We start from the raw sequence: 17,766 nt of genomic DNA, 5'->3' as shown, positions 1-17,766 counted from the left end.
GCGGAATTACAGACATATGCGCGGCTTGATAGGGTTCCGGAGGTTTTAGTGTTGCACGTGGGTGGGAATGACTTAGGAGTCCGCCCTTTTCGTGAGTTGGTGCGGGATATCAAACATGATTTGTTGTGTTTGTGGGTATCTTATCCCAAGTTGGTGGTAGTGTGGTCGGACATAGTCCCAAGGAAGCATTGGCGGTTAGCTAGATCGGTGGAGAGAGTCAATAAGGCTCGGATAAAAGTTAACCGGGCGGTGTCCCGTTTTGTGGCAAAGAACGGGGGCATTTGCGTGAGGCATAGGGATTTGGAGTCAGGATTGGGGAATTTCTGGAGGAGTGACGGGGTTCATCTGACCGAGGTTGGCATTGATATTTGGAGCTTGGCTATAGCAGAAGGCATAGAAAGGGCGGTGGTGGTGTGGAGGAACTCACAGGCTTAAGGTGGTCAAGGCCTGTTTCGCGGTGGCGGGGGGAGTCCTTGAGGCCAGTCAGTACAAAATGGTGGGGGGGTCACATCGGGGGTATGCGTCCCCCAAAAAAGGTACATGGTTGAAGACTTCATCGGGTGTTATCCCTTTGAAGTGGTCTTCTGGTAGAAGGTATGTCACTTGAAGGCTTCATCGGGTGTTATCCCTTTGAAGTGGACTTCTAGTGGTCGGTATATCACTTGAGGGCTTCATCGGGTGTTATCCCCTTGAAGTGGACTTCTAGTGGTTGGAGCCATCTGCAGAGGTGAACGGTGCTTCCGAGCTGGTTTACGGCTGGAGGTAATTAGTGGTTTGCAGATGGCTAATTCGGTGTGTTCTTGAAAGGAACATCTGAAGGGGCTTCAAGGACTTCCTCTGCTCGGGTTAATGTTAACGTTTAATTGTTATTTATGATTCTGACCCATGTTGGGTCATGTGAATTATTAGGAGGAATTCTCTGGTGGATTCCTAACTAGTTATCCGAATGTTTCGGATTTAAATTGTTTTTATAAAACTGTGAAATTAATAAACGGCATCTGTGGCCATTTCACATCCAACCTCGGTGTCATGTGTCGTTACTAAATGGGGGTGGGGGATAGTATGGTTTAAGGTTAACACACGACTCTACCTAGGCAGGTCATGACCAGGCACAGACAAGACACTATAGTTTGCTCCACCTGTATCCAAATTACCCAGCACAGACAAGACACCAGAATGCTCCTCTTTTACTACAATGAGCCGGAATAGACTAGAACTAGAGCAGGGGTGTCAAGCACTCGGCCCGCGGGACACAGCGCCGCTAATACAGGCTCTGCTCCGGGACTCGGTGGAATTCCCTGACATCGCTGCCCATATATGGACAGTGTTGTCAAGGTCTTACCCAGAGCGGAGTCCCGAGCAGAGCGCTAGTACAGGCTCTGCTCTGGGACTGTGGAAATAACTGACATCGCTGGTGGTGACGTACAAACATGTAACACGTGTTTATTACATCCGTATCGTTTCCTAATTACACGCATTATGTCCCTGTCCTCTCATATTACCGGCATAATGCCACTGTCCCCTCATATTACTGGCATTATGTCCGGTGTAGGAGGGTACAGGGACATAATGGCAGTAATATGTCCCTGTTCCCTCATCTTCGAGGCATTATGTTCCTGCTCCTTCAAATTACCGGCATTATGTCCGGTGTAGGAGGGTACAGGGACATAATGCCAGTAATATGTCCCTGTTCCCTCATCTTCGAGGCATTATGTTCCTGCTCCTTCATATTACCGGCATTATGTGCCTGTTCCTTCATATTACCGGCATTATGTCCCTGTTCCTTCATATTACAGGCATTATGTGCCTGTCCCTTCATATTACAGGCATTATGTCCCTGTTCCTTCATATTACCGGCATTATGTGCCTGTTCCTTCATATTACCGGCATTATGTCCCTGTACCTTCATATTACCCGCATTACGTCCCTGTTCCTACATATTACCGGCATTATGTCCTTCTTCCTTCATATTACAGGCATTATGTCGCTGTTCCCTCATCTTACATGCATTATGTCCCTGTTCCCTCATCTTACCAGCATTATGTGCCTGTTCCTTCATATTACCCGCATTACGTCCCTGTTCCTTCATATTACCGGCATTATGTCCCTGTTCCTTTATATTACCGGCATTATGTCCCTGTTCCTTCATATTACCGGCATTATGTCCCTGTTCCTTCATATTACCGGCATTATGTCCCTGTTCCTTCATATTACCGGCATTATGTCCCTGTTCCTTCATATTACAGGCATTATGTCCCTGTTCCTTCATATTACAGGCATTATGTCCCCGTTCCTACATATTTCCGGCATTATGTCCCTGTTCCTTCATATTACCTGAATTATGTCCCTGTTCCTTCATATTATAGGCATTAGGTCCCTGTTCCTTCTTATTACCGGCATTATGTCCCTGTTCCTTCATATTACAGGCATTATGTGCCTGTCCCTTCATATTACCGGCATTATGTCCCTGTACCTTCATATTACCCGCATTACGTCCCTGTTCCTACATATTACCGGCATTATGTCCTTCTTCCTTCATATTACAGGCATTATGTCCCTGTTCCCTCATCTTACCAGCATTATGTCCCTGTTCCTTCATATTACCGGCATTATGTCCCTGTTCCCTCATCTTACAGGCATTATGTCCCTGTTCCCTCATCTTACCAGCATTATGTGCCTGTTCCTTCATATTACCCGCATTACGTCCCTGTTCCTTCATATTACCGGCATTATGTCCCTGTTCCTTTATATTACCGGCATTATGTCCCTGTTCCTTCATATTACCGGCATTATGTCCCTGTTCCTTCATATTACCGGCATTATGTCCCTGTTCCTTCATATTACCGGCATTATGTCCCTGTTAATTCATATTACAGGCATTATGTCCCTGTTCCTTCATATTACAGGCATTATGTCCCCGTTACCAAAAATATTTCCGGCATTATGTCCCTGTTCCTTCATATTACCTGCATTATGTCCCTGTTCCTTCATATTATAGGCATTAGGTCCCTGTTCCTTCTTATTACCGGCATTATGTCCTTGTTTCTTCATATTACCGGCATTATATGCCTGTTCCTTCCTATTACCGGCATTATGTCCCTGTTCCCTCATCTTACAAGCATTATGTCCCTGTTCCTTCATTTCACCGGCATTACGTCCCTGTTCCTTCATATTACAGGCATTATTTCCCTGTAGGAGGGTACTGGGACATAATGCCGGTAATATGTCCCTGCTCCCTCATATTATATCCCTGTACTTTCATATTACAGGCATTATGTCCCTGTTCCATTATATTATAGGCATTATGTACTTGTTCCTTTATATTACCGGCATTTTGTCCCTGTTCCTTCATATTACCGGCATTAAGTCCCTGTTCCTTCATATTACAGGCATTATGTCCCTGTTCCTTCATATTACCGGCATTTCGTCCCTGTTCCTTCATATTACAGGCATTATGTGCCTGTTCCTTCATATTACCGGCATTATGTCCCCGTTCCTACATATTTCCGGCATTATGTCCCTGTTCCTTCATATTACCGGCATTATGTCCGTTCCTTCATATTACAGGCATTATGTCCCTGTTCCTTCATATTAACTGCATTATATCCCTGTTTCTTCATATTATAGGCATTATGTCCCTGTTCCTTCATATTACCGGCATTATGTCCCCGTTCCTACATATTTCCGGCATTATGTCCCTGTTCCTTCTTATTACCGGCATTAAGTCCTTGTTTCTTCATATTACCGGCATTATATCCCTGTTCCTTCATATTACCGGCATTATGTCCCTGTTCCCTCATCTTACAAGCATTATGTCCCTGTTCCTTCATTTCATCAGCATTACGTCCCTGTTCCTTCATATTACAGGCATTATTTCCCTGTTCCTTCATATTACTGGCATTATGTCCCCTGTAGGAGGGTACAGGGACATAATGCAGGTAATATGTCCCTGCTACCTCATATTACCGACATTATATCCCTGTTCCTTCATATTACCAGAATTATGTCCCTGTTCCTTCATATTACCGGCATTATGTCCCTATTCCTTCATATTACAGGCATTATGTCCCTGTTCCATTATATTATAGGCATTATGTAATTGTTCCTTTATATTACCGGCATTTTGTCCCTGTTCCTTCATATTACCGGCATTATGTCCCTGTTCCTTCATATTACAGGCATTATGTCCCTGTTCCTTCATACTACCGGCATTATGTCCCTGTTCCTTCATATTACCGGCATTATGTCCCTTTTCCTTCATATTACCGGCACTATGTGCCTGTTCCTTCATATTACCGGCATTATGTCCCTGTTCCTTCATATTACCGGCATTATGTCCCTGTTCCCTCACATTTCCGGCATTATGTCCCTGTTCCCTCATATTACAGGCATCATTTCCCTGTTCCTTCATATTACAGGCATTATGTCCCTGTTCCTTCATATTACCGGCATTATGTCCCTGTTCCTTCATATTACCAGCATTATGTGCCTGTTCCTTCATATTACCGGCATTATGTCCCTGTTCCTTCATATTACCGGCATTATGTCCCTGTTCCCTCATATTACCGGCATTATGTCCCTCTTCCTTCGTATTACAGGCATTATTTCCCTGTTCCTTCATATTACCGGCATTATGTCCCTGTTCCCTCATATTACCGGCATTATGTCCCTCTTCCTTCGTATTACAGGCATTATGTCCCTATTCCTTCATATTTCCGGCATTATGTCCCTGTTCCTTCATATTACCGGCATGATTTCCCTGTTCCTTCATATTACAGGCATTATGTCCCTGTTTCTTCATATTACCGGCATTATGTCCCTGTCCCTTCATATTACCGGCATTATGTCCCTGTTCCTTCATATTACAGGCATTATTTCCCTGTCCCTTCATATTACCGGCATTATTTCCCTGTTTCTTCATATTACAGGCATTATGTCCCTGTTCCTTCATATTACAGGCATTATGTCCCTGTTCCCTCATATTACAGGTATTATGTCCCTGTTCCTTCATATTACAGGCATTATTTCCCTGTTCCTTCATATTACCGGCATTATGTCCCTGTTCCCTCATATTACAGGCATTATGTCCCTGTTCCTTCATATTACCGGCATTAAGTCCCTGTTCCTTCATATTACAGGAATTATGTGCCTGTTCCTTCATATTACCAGCATTATGTGCCTGTTCCTTCATATTACCGGCATTATGTCCCTGTTCCTTCATACTACCGGCATTATGTCCCTGTTCCTTCATATTACCGGCATTATGTCTCTGTTCCTGCATATTACCGGCATTATGTCCCTGTTCCTTCATATTACAGGCATTACGTCCCTGTTCCTTCTTACTACCGGCATTATGTCCCTGTTCCTTCATATTACCAGCATTATGTCCCTGTTCCTTCTTATTACCGGCATTATGTCCCTGTTCCTTCATATTACATGTATTATGTCCCTGTTCCTTCATATTACCGGTATTATTTCCCTGCCGGTAATATGAAGGAACAGGGACATAATGCGGTAATATGAAGGAACAGGGACATAATGCCTCGATGAGGGAACAGGGACATATTACCGGCATTATGTCCCTGTGCCCTGCTACAGGGGACATAATGGCAGTAATATAAGGGCATAGGGACAATACTACGGTGTCTTGTCTTTTGCCGGCTTGTAGTTATACAGGTGGAGAAGCCTCTAGTGTCCTGTCTGTGTCCGGGTAATGTACTGCTGGAGGAGCAGGTTCTGGGGTCTGGCCTGTGCTAGGTTATAGTTATACAGGTGGAGTAGTCTCTAGTGTCCTGTCTGTGTCCGGGTAATGTACTGCTGGAGGAGCAGGTTCTGGGGTCTGGCCTGTGCCAGGTTATAGTTATACAGGTGGAGTAGTCTCTAGTGTCCTGTCTGTGTCCGGGTAATGTACTGCTGGAGGAGCAGGTTCTGGGGTCTGGCCTGTGTCAGGTTATAGTTATACAGGTGGAGTAGTCTCTAGTGTCCTGTCTGTGTCCGGGTAATGTACTGCTGGAGGAGCAGGTTCTGGGGTCTGGCCTGTGTCAGGTTCTAGTTATACAGGTGGAGTAGTCTCTAGTGTCCTGTCTGTGTCCGGGTAATGTACTGCTGGAGGAGCAGGTTCTGGGGTCTGGCCTGTGTCAGGTTATAGTTATACAGGTGGAGTAGTCTCTAGTGTCCTGTCTGTGTCCGGGTAATGTACTGCTGGAGGAGCAGGTTCTGGGGTCTGGCCTGTGTCAGGTTATAGTTATACAGGTGGAGTAGTCTCTAGTGTCCTGTCTGTGTCCGGGTAATGTACTGCTGGAGGAGCAGGTTCTGGGGTGTGTCAGGTTATAGTTATACAGGTGGAGAAGTCTCTAGTGTCCTGTCTGTGTCCGGGTAATGTACTGCTGGAGGAGCAGGTTCTGGGGTCTGGCCTGTGTCAGGTTATAGTTATACAGGTGGAGAAGTCTCTAGTGTCCTGTCTGTGTCCGGGTAATGTACTGCTGGAGGAGCAGGTTCTGGGGTCTCGCCTGTGTCAGGTTCTAGTTATACAGGTGGAGTAGTCTCTAGTGTCCTGTCTGTGTCCGGGTAATGTACTGCTGGAGGAGCAGGTTCTGGGGTCTGGCCTGTGTCAGGTTATTGTTATACAGGTGGAGAAGTCTCTAGTGTCCTGTCTGTGTCCGGGTAATGTACTGCTGGAGGAGCAGGTTCTGGGGTCTGGCCTCTGTCAGGTTATAGTTATACAGGTGGAGTAGTCTCTAGTGTCCTGTCTGTGTCCGGGTAATGTACTGCTGGAGGAGCAGGTTCTGGGGTCTGGCCTGTGTCAGGTTATAGTTATACAGGTGGAGTAGTCTCTAGTGTCCTGTCTGTGTCCGGGTAATGTACTGCTGGAGGAGCAGGTTCTGGGGTCTGGCCTGTGTCAGGTTATAGTTATACAGGTGGAGTAGTCTCTAGTGTCCTGTCTGTGTCCGGGTAATGTACTGCTGGAGGAGCAGGTTCTGGGGTCTGGCCTCTGTCAGGTTATAGTTATACAGGTGGAGTAGTCTCTAGTGTCCTGTCTGTGTCCGGGTAATGTACTGCTGGAGGAGCAGGTTCTGGGGTCTGGCCTGTGTCAGGTTATAGTTATACAGGTGGAGTAGTCTCTAGTGTCCTGTCTGTGTCCGGGTAATGTACTGCTGGAGGAGCAGGTTCTGGGGTCTGGCCTGTGTCAGGTTATAGTTATACAGGTGGAGTAGTCTCTAGTGTCCTGTCTGTGTCCGGGTAATGTACTGCTGGAGGAGCAGGTTCTGGGGTCTGGCCTGTGTCAGGTTATAGTTATACAGGTGGAGAAGTCTCTAGTGTCCTGTCTGTGTCCGGGTAATGTACTGCTGGAGGGGCAGGTTCTGGGGTCTGGCCTGTGTCAGGTTATAGTTATACAGGTGGAGAAGTCTCTAGTGTCCTGTCTGTGTCCGGGTAATGTACTGCTGGAGGAGCAGGTTCTGGGGTCTGGCCTGTGTCAGGTTATAGTTATACAGGTGGAGTAGTCTCTAGTGTCCTGTCTGTGTCCGGGTAATGTACTGCTGGAGGAGCAGGTTCTGGGGTCTGGCCTGTGCCAGGTTATAGTTATACAGGTGGAGTAGTCTCTAGTGTCCTGTCTGTGTCCGGGTAATGTACTGCTGGAGGAGCAGGTTCTGGGGTCTGGCCTGTGTCAGGTTATAGTTATACAGGTGGAGTAGTCTCTAGTGTCCTGTCTGTGTCCGGGTAATGTACTGCTGGAGGAGCAGGTTCTGGGGTGTGTCAGGTTATAGTTATACAGGTGGAGAAGTCTCTAGTGTCCTGTCTGTGTCCGGGTAATGTACTGCTGGAGGAGCAGGTTCTGGGGTCTGGCCTGTGTCAGGTTATAGTTATACAGGTGGAGAAGTCTCTAGTGTCCTGTCTGTGTCCGGGTAATGTACTGCTGGAGGAGCAGGTTCTGGGGTCTGGCCTGTGTCAGGTTATAGTTATACAGGTGGAGAAGTCTCTAGTGTCCTGTCTGTGTCCGGGTAATGTACTGCTGGAGGAGCAGGTTCTGGGGTCTGGCCTGTGTCAGGTTATAGTTATACAGGTGGAGTAGTCTCTAGTGTCCTGTCTGTGTCCGGGTAATGTACTGCTGGAGGAGCAGGTTCTGGGGTCTCGCCTGTGTCAGGTTATAGTTATACAGGTGGAGTAGTCTCTAGTGTCCTGTCTGTGTCCGGGTAATGTACTGCTGGAGGAGCAGGTTCTGGGGTCTGGCCTGTGTCAGGTTATAGTTATACAGGTGGAGTAGTCTCTAGTGTCCTGTCTGTGTCCGGGTAATGTACTGCTGGAGGAGCAGGTTCTGGGGTCTGGCCTGTGTCAGGTTATAGTTATACAGGTGGAGAAGTCTCTAGTGTCCTGTCTGTGTCCGGGTAATGTACTGCTGGAGGAGCAGGTTCTGGGGTCTGGCCTGTGTCAGGTTATAGTTATACAGGTGGAGTAGTCTCTAGTGTCCTGTCTGTGTCCGGGTAATGTACTGCTGGAGGAGCAGGTTCTGGGGTCTGGCCTGTGTCAGGTTATAGTTATACAGGTGGAGTAGTCTCTAGTGTCCTGTCTGTGTCCGGGTAATGTACTGCTGGAGGAGCAGGTTCTGGGGTCTGGCCTGTGTCAGGTTATAGTTATACAGGTGGAGAAGTCTCTAGTGTCCTGTCTGTGTCCGGGTAATGTACTGCTGGAGGAGCAGGTTCTGGGGTCTGGCCTCTGTCAGGTTATAGTTATACAGGTGGAGTAGTCTCTAGTGTCCTGTCTGTGTCCGGGTAATGTACTGCTGGAGGAGCAGGTTCTGGGGTCTGGCCTGTGTCAGGTTATAGTTATACAGGTGGAGTAGTCTCTAGTGTCCTGTCTGTGTCCGGGTAATGTACTGCTGGAGGAGCAGGTTCTGGGGTCTGGCCTGTGTCAGGTTATAGTTATACAGGTGGAGAAGCCTCTAGTGTCCTGTCTGTGTCCGGGTAATGTACTGCTGGAGGAGCAGGTTCTGGCCTGTGTCAGGTTATAGTTATACAGGTGGAGAAGTCTCTAGTGTCCTGTCTGTGTCCGGGTAATGTACTGCTGGAGGAGCAGGTTCTGGGGTCTGGCCTGTGTCAGGTTATAGTTATACAGGTGGAGAAGTCTCTAGTGTCCTGTCTGTGTCCGGGTAATGTACTGCTGGAGGAGCAGGTTCTGGGGTCTGGCCTGTGTCAGGTTATTGTTATACAGGTGGAGTAGTCTCTAGTGTCCTGTCTGTGTCCGGGTAATGTACTGCTGGAGGAGCAGGTTCTGGGGTCTGGCCTGTGTCAGGTTATAGTTATACAGGTGGAGTAGTCTCTAGTGTCTTGTCTGTGTCCGGGTAATGTACTGCTGGAGGAGCAGGTTCTGGGGTCTGGCCTGTGTCAGGTTCTAGTTATACAGGTGGAGTAGTCTCTAGTGTCCTGTCTGTGTCCGGGTAATGTACTGCTGGAGGAGCAGGTTCTGGGGTCTGTCCTGTGTCAGGTTATAGTTATACAGGTGGAGAAGTCTCTAGTGTCCTGTCAGTGTCCGGGTAATGTACTGCTGGAGGAGCAGGTTCTGGGGTCTGGCCTGTGTCAGGTTATAGTTATACAGGTGGAGTAGTCTCTAGTGTCCTGTCTGTGTCCGGATAATGTACTGCTGGAGGAGCAGGTTCTGGGGTCTGGCCTGTGTCAGGTTATAGTTATACAGGTGGAGTAGTCTCTAGTGTCCTGTCTGTGTCCGGGTAATGTACTGCTGGAGGAGCAGGTTCTGGGGTCTGTCCTGTGTCAGGTTATAGTTATACAGGTGGAGTAGTCTCTAGTGTCCTGTCTGTGTCCGGGTAATGTACTGCTGGAGGAGCAGGTTCTGGGGTCTGGCCTGTGTCAGGTTATTGTTATACAGGTAGAGAAGTCTCTATTGTCCTGTCTGTGTCCGGGTAATGTACTGCTGGAGGAGCAGGTTCTGGGGTCTGGCCTGTGCCAGGTTATAGTTATACAGGTGGAGTAGTCTCTAGTGTCCTGTCTGTGTCCGGGTAATGTACTGCTGGAGGAGCAGGTTCTGGGGTCTGGCCTGTGTCAGGTTATAGTTATACAGGTGGAGAAGCCTCTAGTGTCCTGTCTGTGTCCGGGTAATGTACTGCTGGAGGAGCAGGTTCTGGGGTCTGGCCTGTGTCAGGTTATAGTTATACAGGTGGAGTAGTCTCTAGTGTCCTGTCTGTGTCCGGGTAATGTACTGCTGGAGGAGCAGGTTCTGGGGTCTGGCCTGTGTCAGGTTATTGTTATACAGGTGGAGAAGCCTCTAGTGTCCTGTCTGTGTCCGGGAAATGTACTGCTGGAGGAGCAGGTTCTGGGGTCTGGCCTGTGTCAGGTTATAGTTATACAGGTGGAGTAGTCTCTAGTGTCCTGTCTGTGTCCGGGTAATGTACTGCTGGAGGAGCAGGTTCTGGGGTCTGGCCTGTGTCAGGTTATAGTTATACAGGTGGAGTAGTCTCTAGTGTCCTGTCTGTGTCCGGGTAATGTACTGCTGGAGGAGCAGGTTCTGGGGTCTGGCCTGTGTGAGGTTATTGTTATACAGGTGGAGTAGTCTCTAGTGTCCTGTCTGTGTCCTGGTAATGTACTGCTGGAGGAGCAGGTTCTGGGGTCTGGCCTGTGTCAGGTTATAGTTATACAGGTGGGGTAGTCTCTAGTGTCCTGTCTGTGTCCGGGTAATGTACTGCTGGAGGAGCAGGTTCTGGGGTCTGGCCTTTGTCAGGTTATAGTTATACAGGTGGAGAAGCCTCTAGTGTCCTGTCTGTGTCCGGGTAATGTACTGCTGGAGGAGCAGGTTCTGGGGTCTCGCCTGTGTCAGGTTCTAGTTATACAGGTGGAGTAGTCTCTAGTGTCCTGTCTGTGTCCGGGTAATGTACTGCTGGAGGAGCAGGTTCTGGGGTCTGGCCTGTGTCAGGTTATTGTTATACAGGTGGAGAAGTCTCTAGTGTCCTGTCTGTGTCCGGGTAATGTACTGCTGGAGGAGCAGGTTTTGGGGTCTGGCCTGTGCCAGGTTATTGTTATACAGGTGGAGTAGTCTCTAGTGTCCTGTCTGTGTCCGGGTAATGTACTGCTGGAGGAGCAGGTTCTGGGGTCTGGCCTGTGTCAGGTTATAGTTATACAGGTGGAGTAGTCTCTAGTGTCCTGTCTGTGTCCGGGTAATGTACTGCTGGAGGAGCAGGTTCTGGGGTCTGGCCTGTGTCAGGTTATAGTTATACAGGTGGAGTAGTCTCTAGTGTCCTGTCTGTGTCCGGGTAATGTACTGCTGGAGGAGCAGGTTCTGGGGTCTGGCCTGTGTCAGGTTATAGTTATACAGGTGGAGAAGTCTCTAGTGTCCTGTCTGTGTCCGGGTAATGTACTGCTGGAGGAGCAGGTTCTGGGGTCTGGCCTGTGTCAGGTTATAGTTATACAGGTGGAGTAGTCTCTAGTGTCCTGTCTGTGTCCGGGTAATGTACTGCTGGAGGAGCAGGTTCTGGGGTCTGGCCTGTGTCAGGTTATAGTTATACAGGTGGAGAAGTCTCTAGTGTCCTGTCTGTGTCCTGGTAATGTACTGCTGGAGGAGCAGGTTCTGGGGTCTGGCCTGTGTCAGGTTATAGTTATACAGGTGGAGTAGTCTCTAGTGTCCTGTCTGTGTCCGGGTAATGTACTGCTGGAGGAGCAGGTTCTGGGGTCTGGCCTGTGTCAGGTTATAGTTATACAGGTGGAGTAGTCTCTAGTGTCCTGTCTGTGTCCGGGTAATGTACTGCTGGAGGAGCAGGTTCTGGGGTCTGGCCTGTGTCAGGTTATAGTTATACAGGTGGAGTAGTCTCTAGTGTCCTGTCTGTGTCCCGGTAATGTACTGCTGGAGGAGCAGGTTCTGGGGTCTGGCCTGTGTCAGGTTATAGTTATACAGGTGGAGAAGTCTCTAGTGTCCTGTCTGTGTCCGGGTAATGTACTGCTGGAGGAGCAGGTTCTGGGGTCTGGCCTGTGTCAGGTTATAGTTATACAGGTGGAGTAGTCTCTAGTGTCCTGTCTGTGTCCGGGTAATGTACTGCTGGAGGAGCAGGTTCTGGGGTCTGGCCTGTGTCAGGTTATAGTTATACAGGTGGAGAAGTCTCTAGTGTCCTGTCTGTGTCCGGGTAATGTACTGCTGGAGGAGCAGGTTCTGGGGTCTGGCCTGTGTCAGGTTATAGTTATACAGGTGGAGTAGTCTCTAGTGTCCTGTCTGTGTCCGGGTAATGTACTGCTGGAGGAGCAGGTTCTGGGGTCTCGCCTGTGTCAGGTTATAGTTATACAGGTGGAGTAGTCTCTAGTGTCCTGTCTGTGTCCGGGTAATGTACTGCTGGAGGAGCAGGTTCTGGGGTCTGGCCTGTGTCAGGTTATAGTTATACAGGTGGAGTAGTCTCTAGTGTCCTGTCTGTGTCCGGGTAATGTACTGCTGGAGGAGCAGGTTCTGGGGTCTGGCCTGTGTCAGGTTATAGTTATACAGGTGGAGTAGTCTCTAGTGTCCTGTCTGTGTCCGGGTAATGTACTGCTGGAGGAGCAGGTTCTGGGGTCTGGCCTGTGTCAGGTTATAGTTATACAGGTGGAGTAGTCTCTAGTGTCCTGTCTGTGTCCGGGTAATGTACTGCTGGAGGAGCAGGTTCTGGGGTCTGTCCTGTGTCAGGTTCTAGTTATACAGGTGGAGTAGTCTCTAGTGTCCTGTCTGTGTCCGGGTAATGTACTGCTGGAGGAGCAGGTTCTGGGGTCTGGCCTGTGTCAGGTTATTTTAGTAAAGGAGGAGCAGACTTGTGTCTTTTCTGTGCTGTGAAGTTGTAATACAGGTGGAGCAGACGCTGGTGTCCTGCCTGTGCCGAGTTATTGTAACATAAGTAGAGCAAACTCTGGTGTTTCCTCTGTGCTGGGTTATTGTAACACAGGTGGAGCAGTTTCTGGTGTCTCCTCTGTGCCAAGTTACAGTAAGACAGGCGGAAGACACTCCGACATCGCGTCTGTGCCGGGTTACCCTTCTGGGCTCTCTGCAGCTCCAGGTCGCCCCCGCATCTGACAATCAGCTTCCCGCACGTTAGACATTGTGGTAAAGAACCCTGTGATAGTGACAAGTGCCGGGAATAGAGGGCACGAGCTCCCGCAAACACATGTATCTTGTCCGATGACAGCGACGTGCAGATCGGCAGGACTATGGCAGAGATCCCGGGGCCTCCTCCCGGCTCCTTCCCAGCATCTCTGCCAGTGAAGGCTAGAAATGAGTAGGGGGAATGTCAGGGAGGGGGAAGTCACGTAGAGTGCCCGCTCGCCCGGCCGCTTCTGTTTCACTTAACATTAGTCTTTAGATTTGGGGCAGATAGAGATTACACAGCAGTCGCGCTAGAAGCGGGAAAAGAGCGGCCGGTATTGGAAAATGAGCGTGAAATTCAAAATCTCAGTTAAGCCAATCAGCGGGAGGGATTGGTAATGTGAATTTGCTGAGAGAAACGCCCCGGAAGTGACATGCATTACAGTTCTCTCTCTGGTCCACCCAAGGTCTATATAAAGACGCACCCCGCGGTTCTCGGTACAATAGTTCTCTTCAGCTCCAGCTTACAGGATGTCTGGTCGTGGTAAAGGAGGAAAAGGACTCGGAAAGGGCGGTGCCAAGCGGCACAGGAAGGTGCTCCGTGATAACATCCAGGGCATCACCAAGCCTGCAATCCGCCGTTTAGCTCGCAGGGGAGGCGTCAAACGCATCTCCGGTCTCATCTATGAAGAGACTCGCGGCGTCCTGAAGGTTTTCCTGGAGAACGTCATCCGTGACGCCGTCACCTACACCGAGCACGCCAAGAGGAAGACCGTCACCGCTATGGACGTGGTGTACGCGCTCAAACGCCAGGGCCGCACACTCTACGGCTTCGGAGGTTAATTCCGCTCCTGCTCAGCCACAACACAAAGGCTCTTCTCAGAGCCGCCACATCCTCTATAGATCAGCTATGATGTCTGCTGGTGACCGCTCGTGTATCTGAGCAGTGACCTTCTACTTCTATATACACGGGGGTAAGGGCTTCAGTATCACGTCGGTCTTCCAGTGAGGAGCCGGATATGTGGACCGCAGTGTGTCCCCTAATAGCGTCCTAGAAGCAGCTGACTGAATTCGGTCTTGGACCAGAGAGTGTTAATCTGAAGGGAAAGAGTGCCTTAGTGCTATACTTGCTGGCGAGTGATCCTCCGGCAGGAATACACCTCGTAGCGGCGCTGCCGGACGCCGTTTGTGCCGATGCCTGCATGTACACGAGTGGCAGAAACTCACCGCTGAATATCCGCTTAGTTGCTCATAGCGCTGTATAAGCGCCCGAGCAGTGGATCAGACAGCGGACTTGCGGTGTTGCTTCTTCGGCGTCCAGCTTGCTGCTGGGCAACGTGCTTTCCGCAATCCTTGGAGAGAGGGCCAGTGTTTTCTTAGCTGCTGTCACTGCTACTAATGTTACCAGATTCTTACAACAAACAATAAATCTGTTACTGGGACCAACTTTGACACACGTATCGGCTCGTATTGCTCCGTATCTCATTCTGCGGGACGGCTGGGATTAATAAGGCTGCTGGCAATAAATCTGGTAACCTCTAGTACTAATAATGACTCTGTCTGCTGTCCCTATATAGGACTCACTTTATTACAGTAACGCGTGCAGTTTCTTGCAGAGCAACATTTAGTGAGACGCGTTCAATGAATGAAAAAGGAGAAACTGATGCAGCTGATACGGCATTTTACAAGAGTAAAACCCAATGTTGGAGGGGCCGTGTTTTCCAAGCTGCTCTCATTGCTACAAATGTTACCAGATTTTCAAAACAAACTAGCAATTTGTAGCACCAAGTTCCACATAAGTATGGACTTGCATTGTCTTGTATGTCACTTTGCCAGACTGCTGGTATAATCGCGCTGCTGGCAATACAATGACAGGAAACAGAATGCACCTATTTCTACTTCGTACTAACACTGTGCGTTGTCTATACTTAGGACTCCCCTCATCCCACTAACGCATGAAGTTGCTGCAGAGTAACATTTACTGAGACGCATTCAGAGAATGAAAAGGACAACTTGATGCAGCTCTATTCAGAAGTAACATCTAATATCAGAGCTCCAATAGTGCGGTACTTGAGGGAGACGAACATTACAGCCCAGTTTGTCCCCTTTATGCCCCCACTTTTGATATTTGATTTATGTACCTTTCCCTTTTATTCCCCTTTATCTACGATAAGTCACAATGCTGAATGGGATTTGTTCATTAAATGGGGTGTTCTCTACATAGGGACCGTTCACCCCTTCCCTGTTAGGTAGAATATACCTCTCTAAGCTCGTTGTTTTATTGATCGATATTTTTTCTTAATTCGAGAGATCCTTTGATCCGTGCGCTTCTCGCCCTTCTCTTCCCCTCCCTTTTTCATTTGTTCACATTTAGTTGGTGGTGTACACCAGGGCAGAATTAGAAGCTAAGAGTCCTTGAGAGGAATGGTTTGTTACCCTAATAGCGTCTCCTGTGTATATAAAGCATTGCCGCAGACCCCTCGTAGGACTTCTCCTTTGTAGTTTAGGAACTGCTCTTATCCGTACATGACGCGGGGATGGAATCTTCGTCTAAACACCTGGGATGATGGTGGTTATACTCCAGGAGGACCGAATTGTGACAAAGCTCTTGAGACTGGAAGATATAATTTAAGACACTATGTAGTCGGGGGCGAGTTGTAGATCATGAACATGAATCACTGGAGTAGTTGTACTATTAATGTGTCCTGTACAGTACAGTATAGTTAGTGCACCAATGAGGACAGCGCCATCATCTGCACGAGGCAGTAGTGAATGTGTAGGTCATAAGTAACGCAGCAGTTCTACACCCACCCACCACCCTACGGCTTCCTCTTCAATGTGAAAACCCGCGGTACATGAATTAATAATGGAGATTGTCGCCCCCTCCTGCTGGCTAGATCTCTGTACAAGCAGAGCCAGTTATCTGGCGCAGAACGTTTACATATCGGAGATCAGCGGTGAGAGCTCTGTTCTAAGGACCATGTGGGTGGCTCTTAAAAGAGCCTTTGTGGTTAAATGTGGGATGAGCGGCGCTCACTTGCTCTTGGCGCTTTTGCTGCTCTCGGTCTTCTTGGGCAGCAGAACGGCCTGGATGTTGGGCAGGACGCCTCCCTGTGCGATGGTCACACCACCCAGCAGCTTGTTGAGCTCCTCGTCATTGCGCACGGCCAGCTGCAGGTGACGGGGATGATTCGGGTCTTCAGGATCTCAGCGGTCAGATATTCAAGCACAGCGGCCAGGTAGACCGGAGCGCCGGCGCCGAGCCTCTGAGCGTAGTTGCCCTTGCGGAGAAGTCTGTGCACACGACCGACAGGAAACTGTAGTCCTGCCCGGGATGAGCGGGTCTTGGCTTTAGCCCGCACTTTGCCTCCTTGTTTACCACGTCCAGACATCGCTAAAGCAGAGAAATCTCCTAACCGTATCGTAACAATCACACCCTTTCTGCTGCCTTTTATAAGCTACTGCACCGCTCACCAGCTCCTGTGATTGGATAGATTTAAAGCCACCAACAGAGAACAGACTTGTGGGAACCACCAATTAGCTGCACTGGGAGTGGCTTATGACGATTCCATAGGTCACATGACTTGCTCTTCCAGTAGAACAGCGGTCAGGCAGCGTTGCTCATTTGCATAGCCCGTGTATAAATACAGCAGCGGTGGAAGGGTAAAGCATTCTATTATCTCAGTTGTGAGCAGATCGCAGTGTGTTATCATGCCTGAGCCCGCCAAATCTGTCCCGGCGCCCAAGAAGGGCTCCAAGAAAGCCGTGACCAAGACACAGAAGAAGGACGGCAAGAAGCGGAGAAAGAGCAGGCAGGAGAGCTACGCCATTTACGTATACAAGGTGCTCAAGCAGGTCCACCCTGACACCGGCATCTCGTCCAAGGCCATGGGCATCATGAACTCCTTCGTCAATGACATCTTCGAGCGCATCGCAGGGGAAGCCTCCCGCCTGGCTCACTACAACAAGCGCTCCACCATCACCTCCCGGGAGATCCAGACTGCCGTGCGCCTGCTGCTGCCTGGAGAGCTGGCCAAGCACGCCGTGTCCGAGGGCACCAAGGCCGTCACCAAGTACACCAGCGCCAAGTAATGTGCCCCGTCCCTGCAGTAAGAACACAAAGGCTCTTCTAAGAGCCACCCACCTTGTCTACAACAGAGCTGTGCCTGCTATTGTCTGGCCTCCCGCTAGTCCCCCTGTTCTATGTGCGGCCGCTCTCGTGTCGGTGCAGATGCTGCTTCATACATTATGTGGCTGCCGGACAGGGAGAGACATTGCCGCGTGTGATGAAGCCGGGACACGGATCCTGCGGGCAGATGACCCGTCATAATATCACACTGTCCAGAAGAAACGGAACATTGTACATTAGGAGACGGAAGGAAGCGTGGGACATCTGTAAATAACAATGATGAGGGTAGTAGTCAGATTTATAACAGATGCCAGGGAAACTGCTTGACGCCGATAGAGAACAAGCAATCACACTGGCGAGGACTGGGTAAAGGGTGGTTATTGTAATACAGGCGGAGCAGACTCTGGTGTATCCTCTGTGCCGGGTATTGTAATACAAGTGGAGCAGACTCTGGTGTCTCCTCTGTGCCGGGTATTGTAATACAGGTGGAGCAGACTCTGGTGTCTCTGTGCCGGGTATTGTAATACAAGTGGAGCAGACTCTGGTGTCTCCTCTGTGCCGGGTTATTGTAATACAGGAGGAGCACTCTGGTGTCCTGT

At 49.2% G+C, this 17,766-nt stretch overlaps 1 protein-coding gene and 1 pseudogene across 1 annotated transcript; one reads left to right on the top strand and one right to left on the bottom strand.

Moving 5' to 3' along the window:
* Positions 1–16,071: 16,071 nt before the first annotated feature.
* On the bottom strand, positions 16,072–16,430 carry LOC142697989 (histone H2A type 1-like; annotated as a pseudogene).
* Positions 16,431–16,749: 319 nt separating this feature from the next.
* On the top strand, positions 16,750–17,130 carry LOC142697987 (histone H2B 1.1-like). The gene has a single exon (XM_075847746.1). It carries the CDS (start codon positions 16,750–16,752, stop codon positions 17,128–17,130), a length of 381 nt encoding a protein of 126 aa, XP_075703861.1.
* The last annotated feature ends 636 nt before the right edge of the window (positions 17,131–17,766 follow it).

Source organism: Rhinoderma darwinii (assembly GCF_050947455.1).
Source record: "Rhinoderma darwinii isolate aRhiDar2 chromosome 11 unlocalized genomic scaffold, aRhiDar2.hap1 SUPER_11_unloc_10, whole genome shotgun sequence".
NCBI lineage: Eukaryota > Metazoa > Chordata > Amphibia > Anura > Rhinodermatidae > Rhinoderma > Rhinoderma darwinii.
The sequence above is the reverse complement of the archived record's forward strand: the minus strand, read 5'-3'. Positions and strand labels throughout refer to the sequence as shown.

Excerpts from the sequence above, each read along its gene's own strand:
- LOC142697987 (XM_075847746.1), top strand. The coding sequence starts at position 16,750 with ATGCCTGAGCCCGCCAAATCTGTCCCGGCGCCCAAGAAGGGCTCCAAG.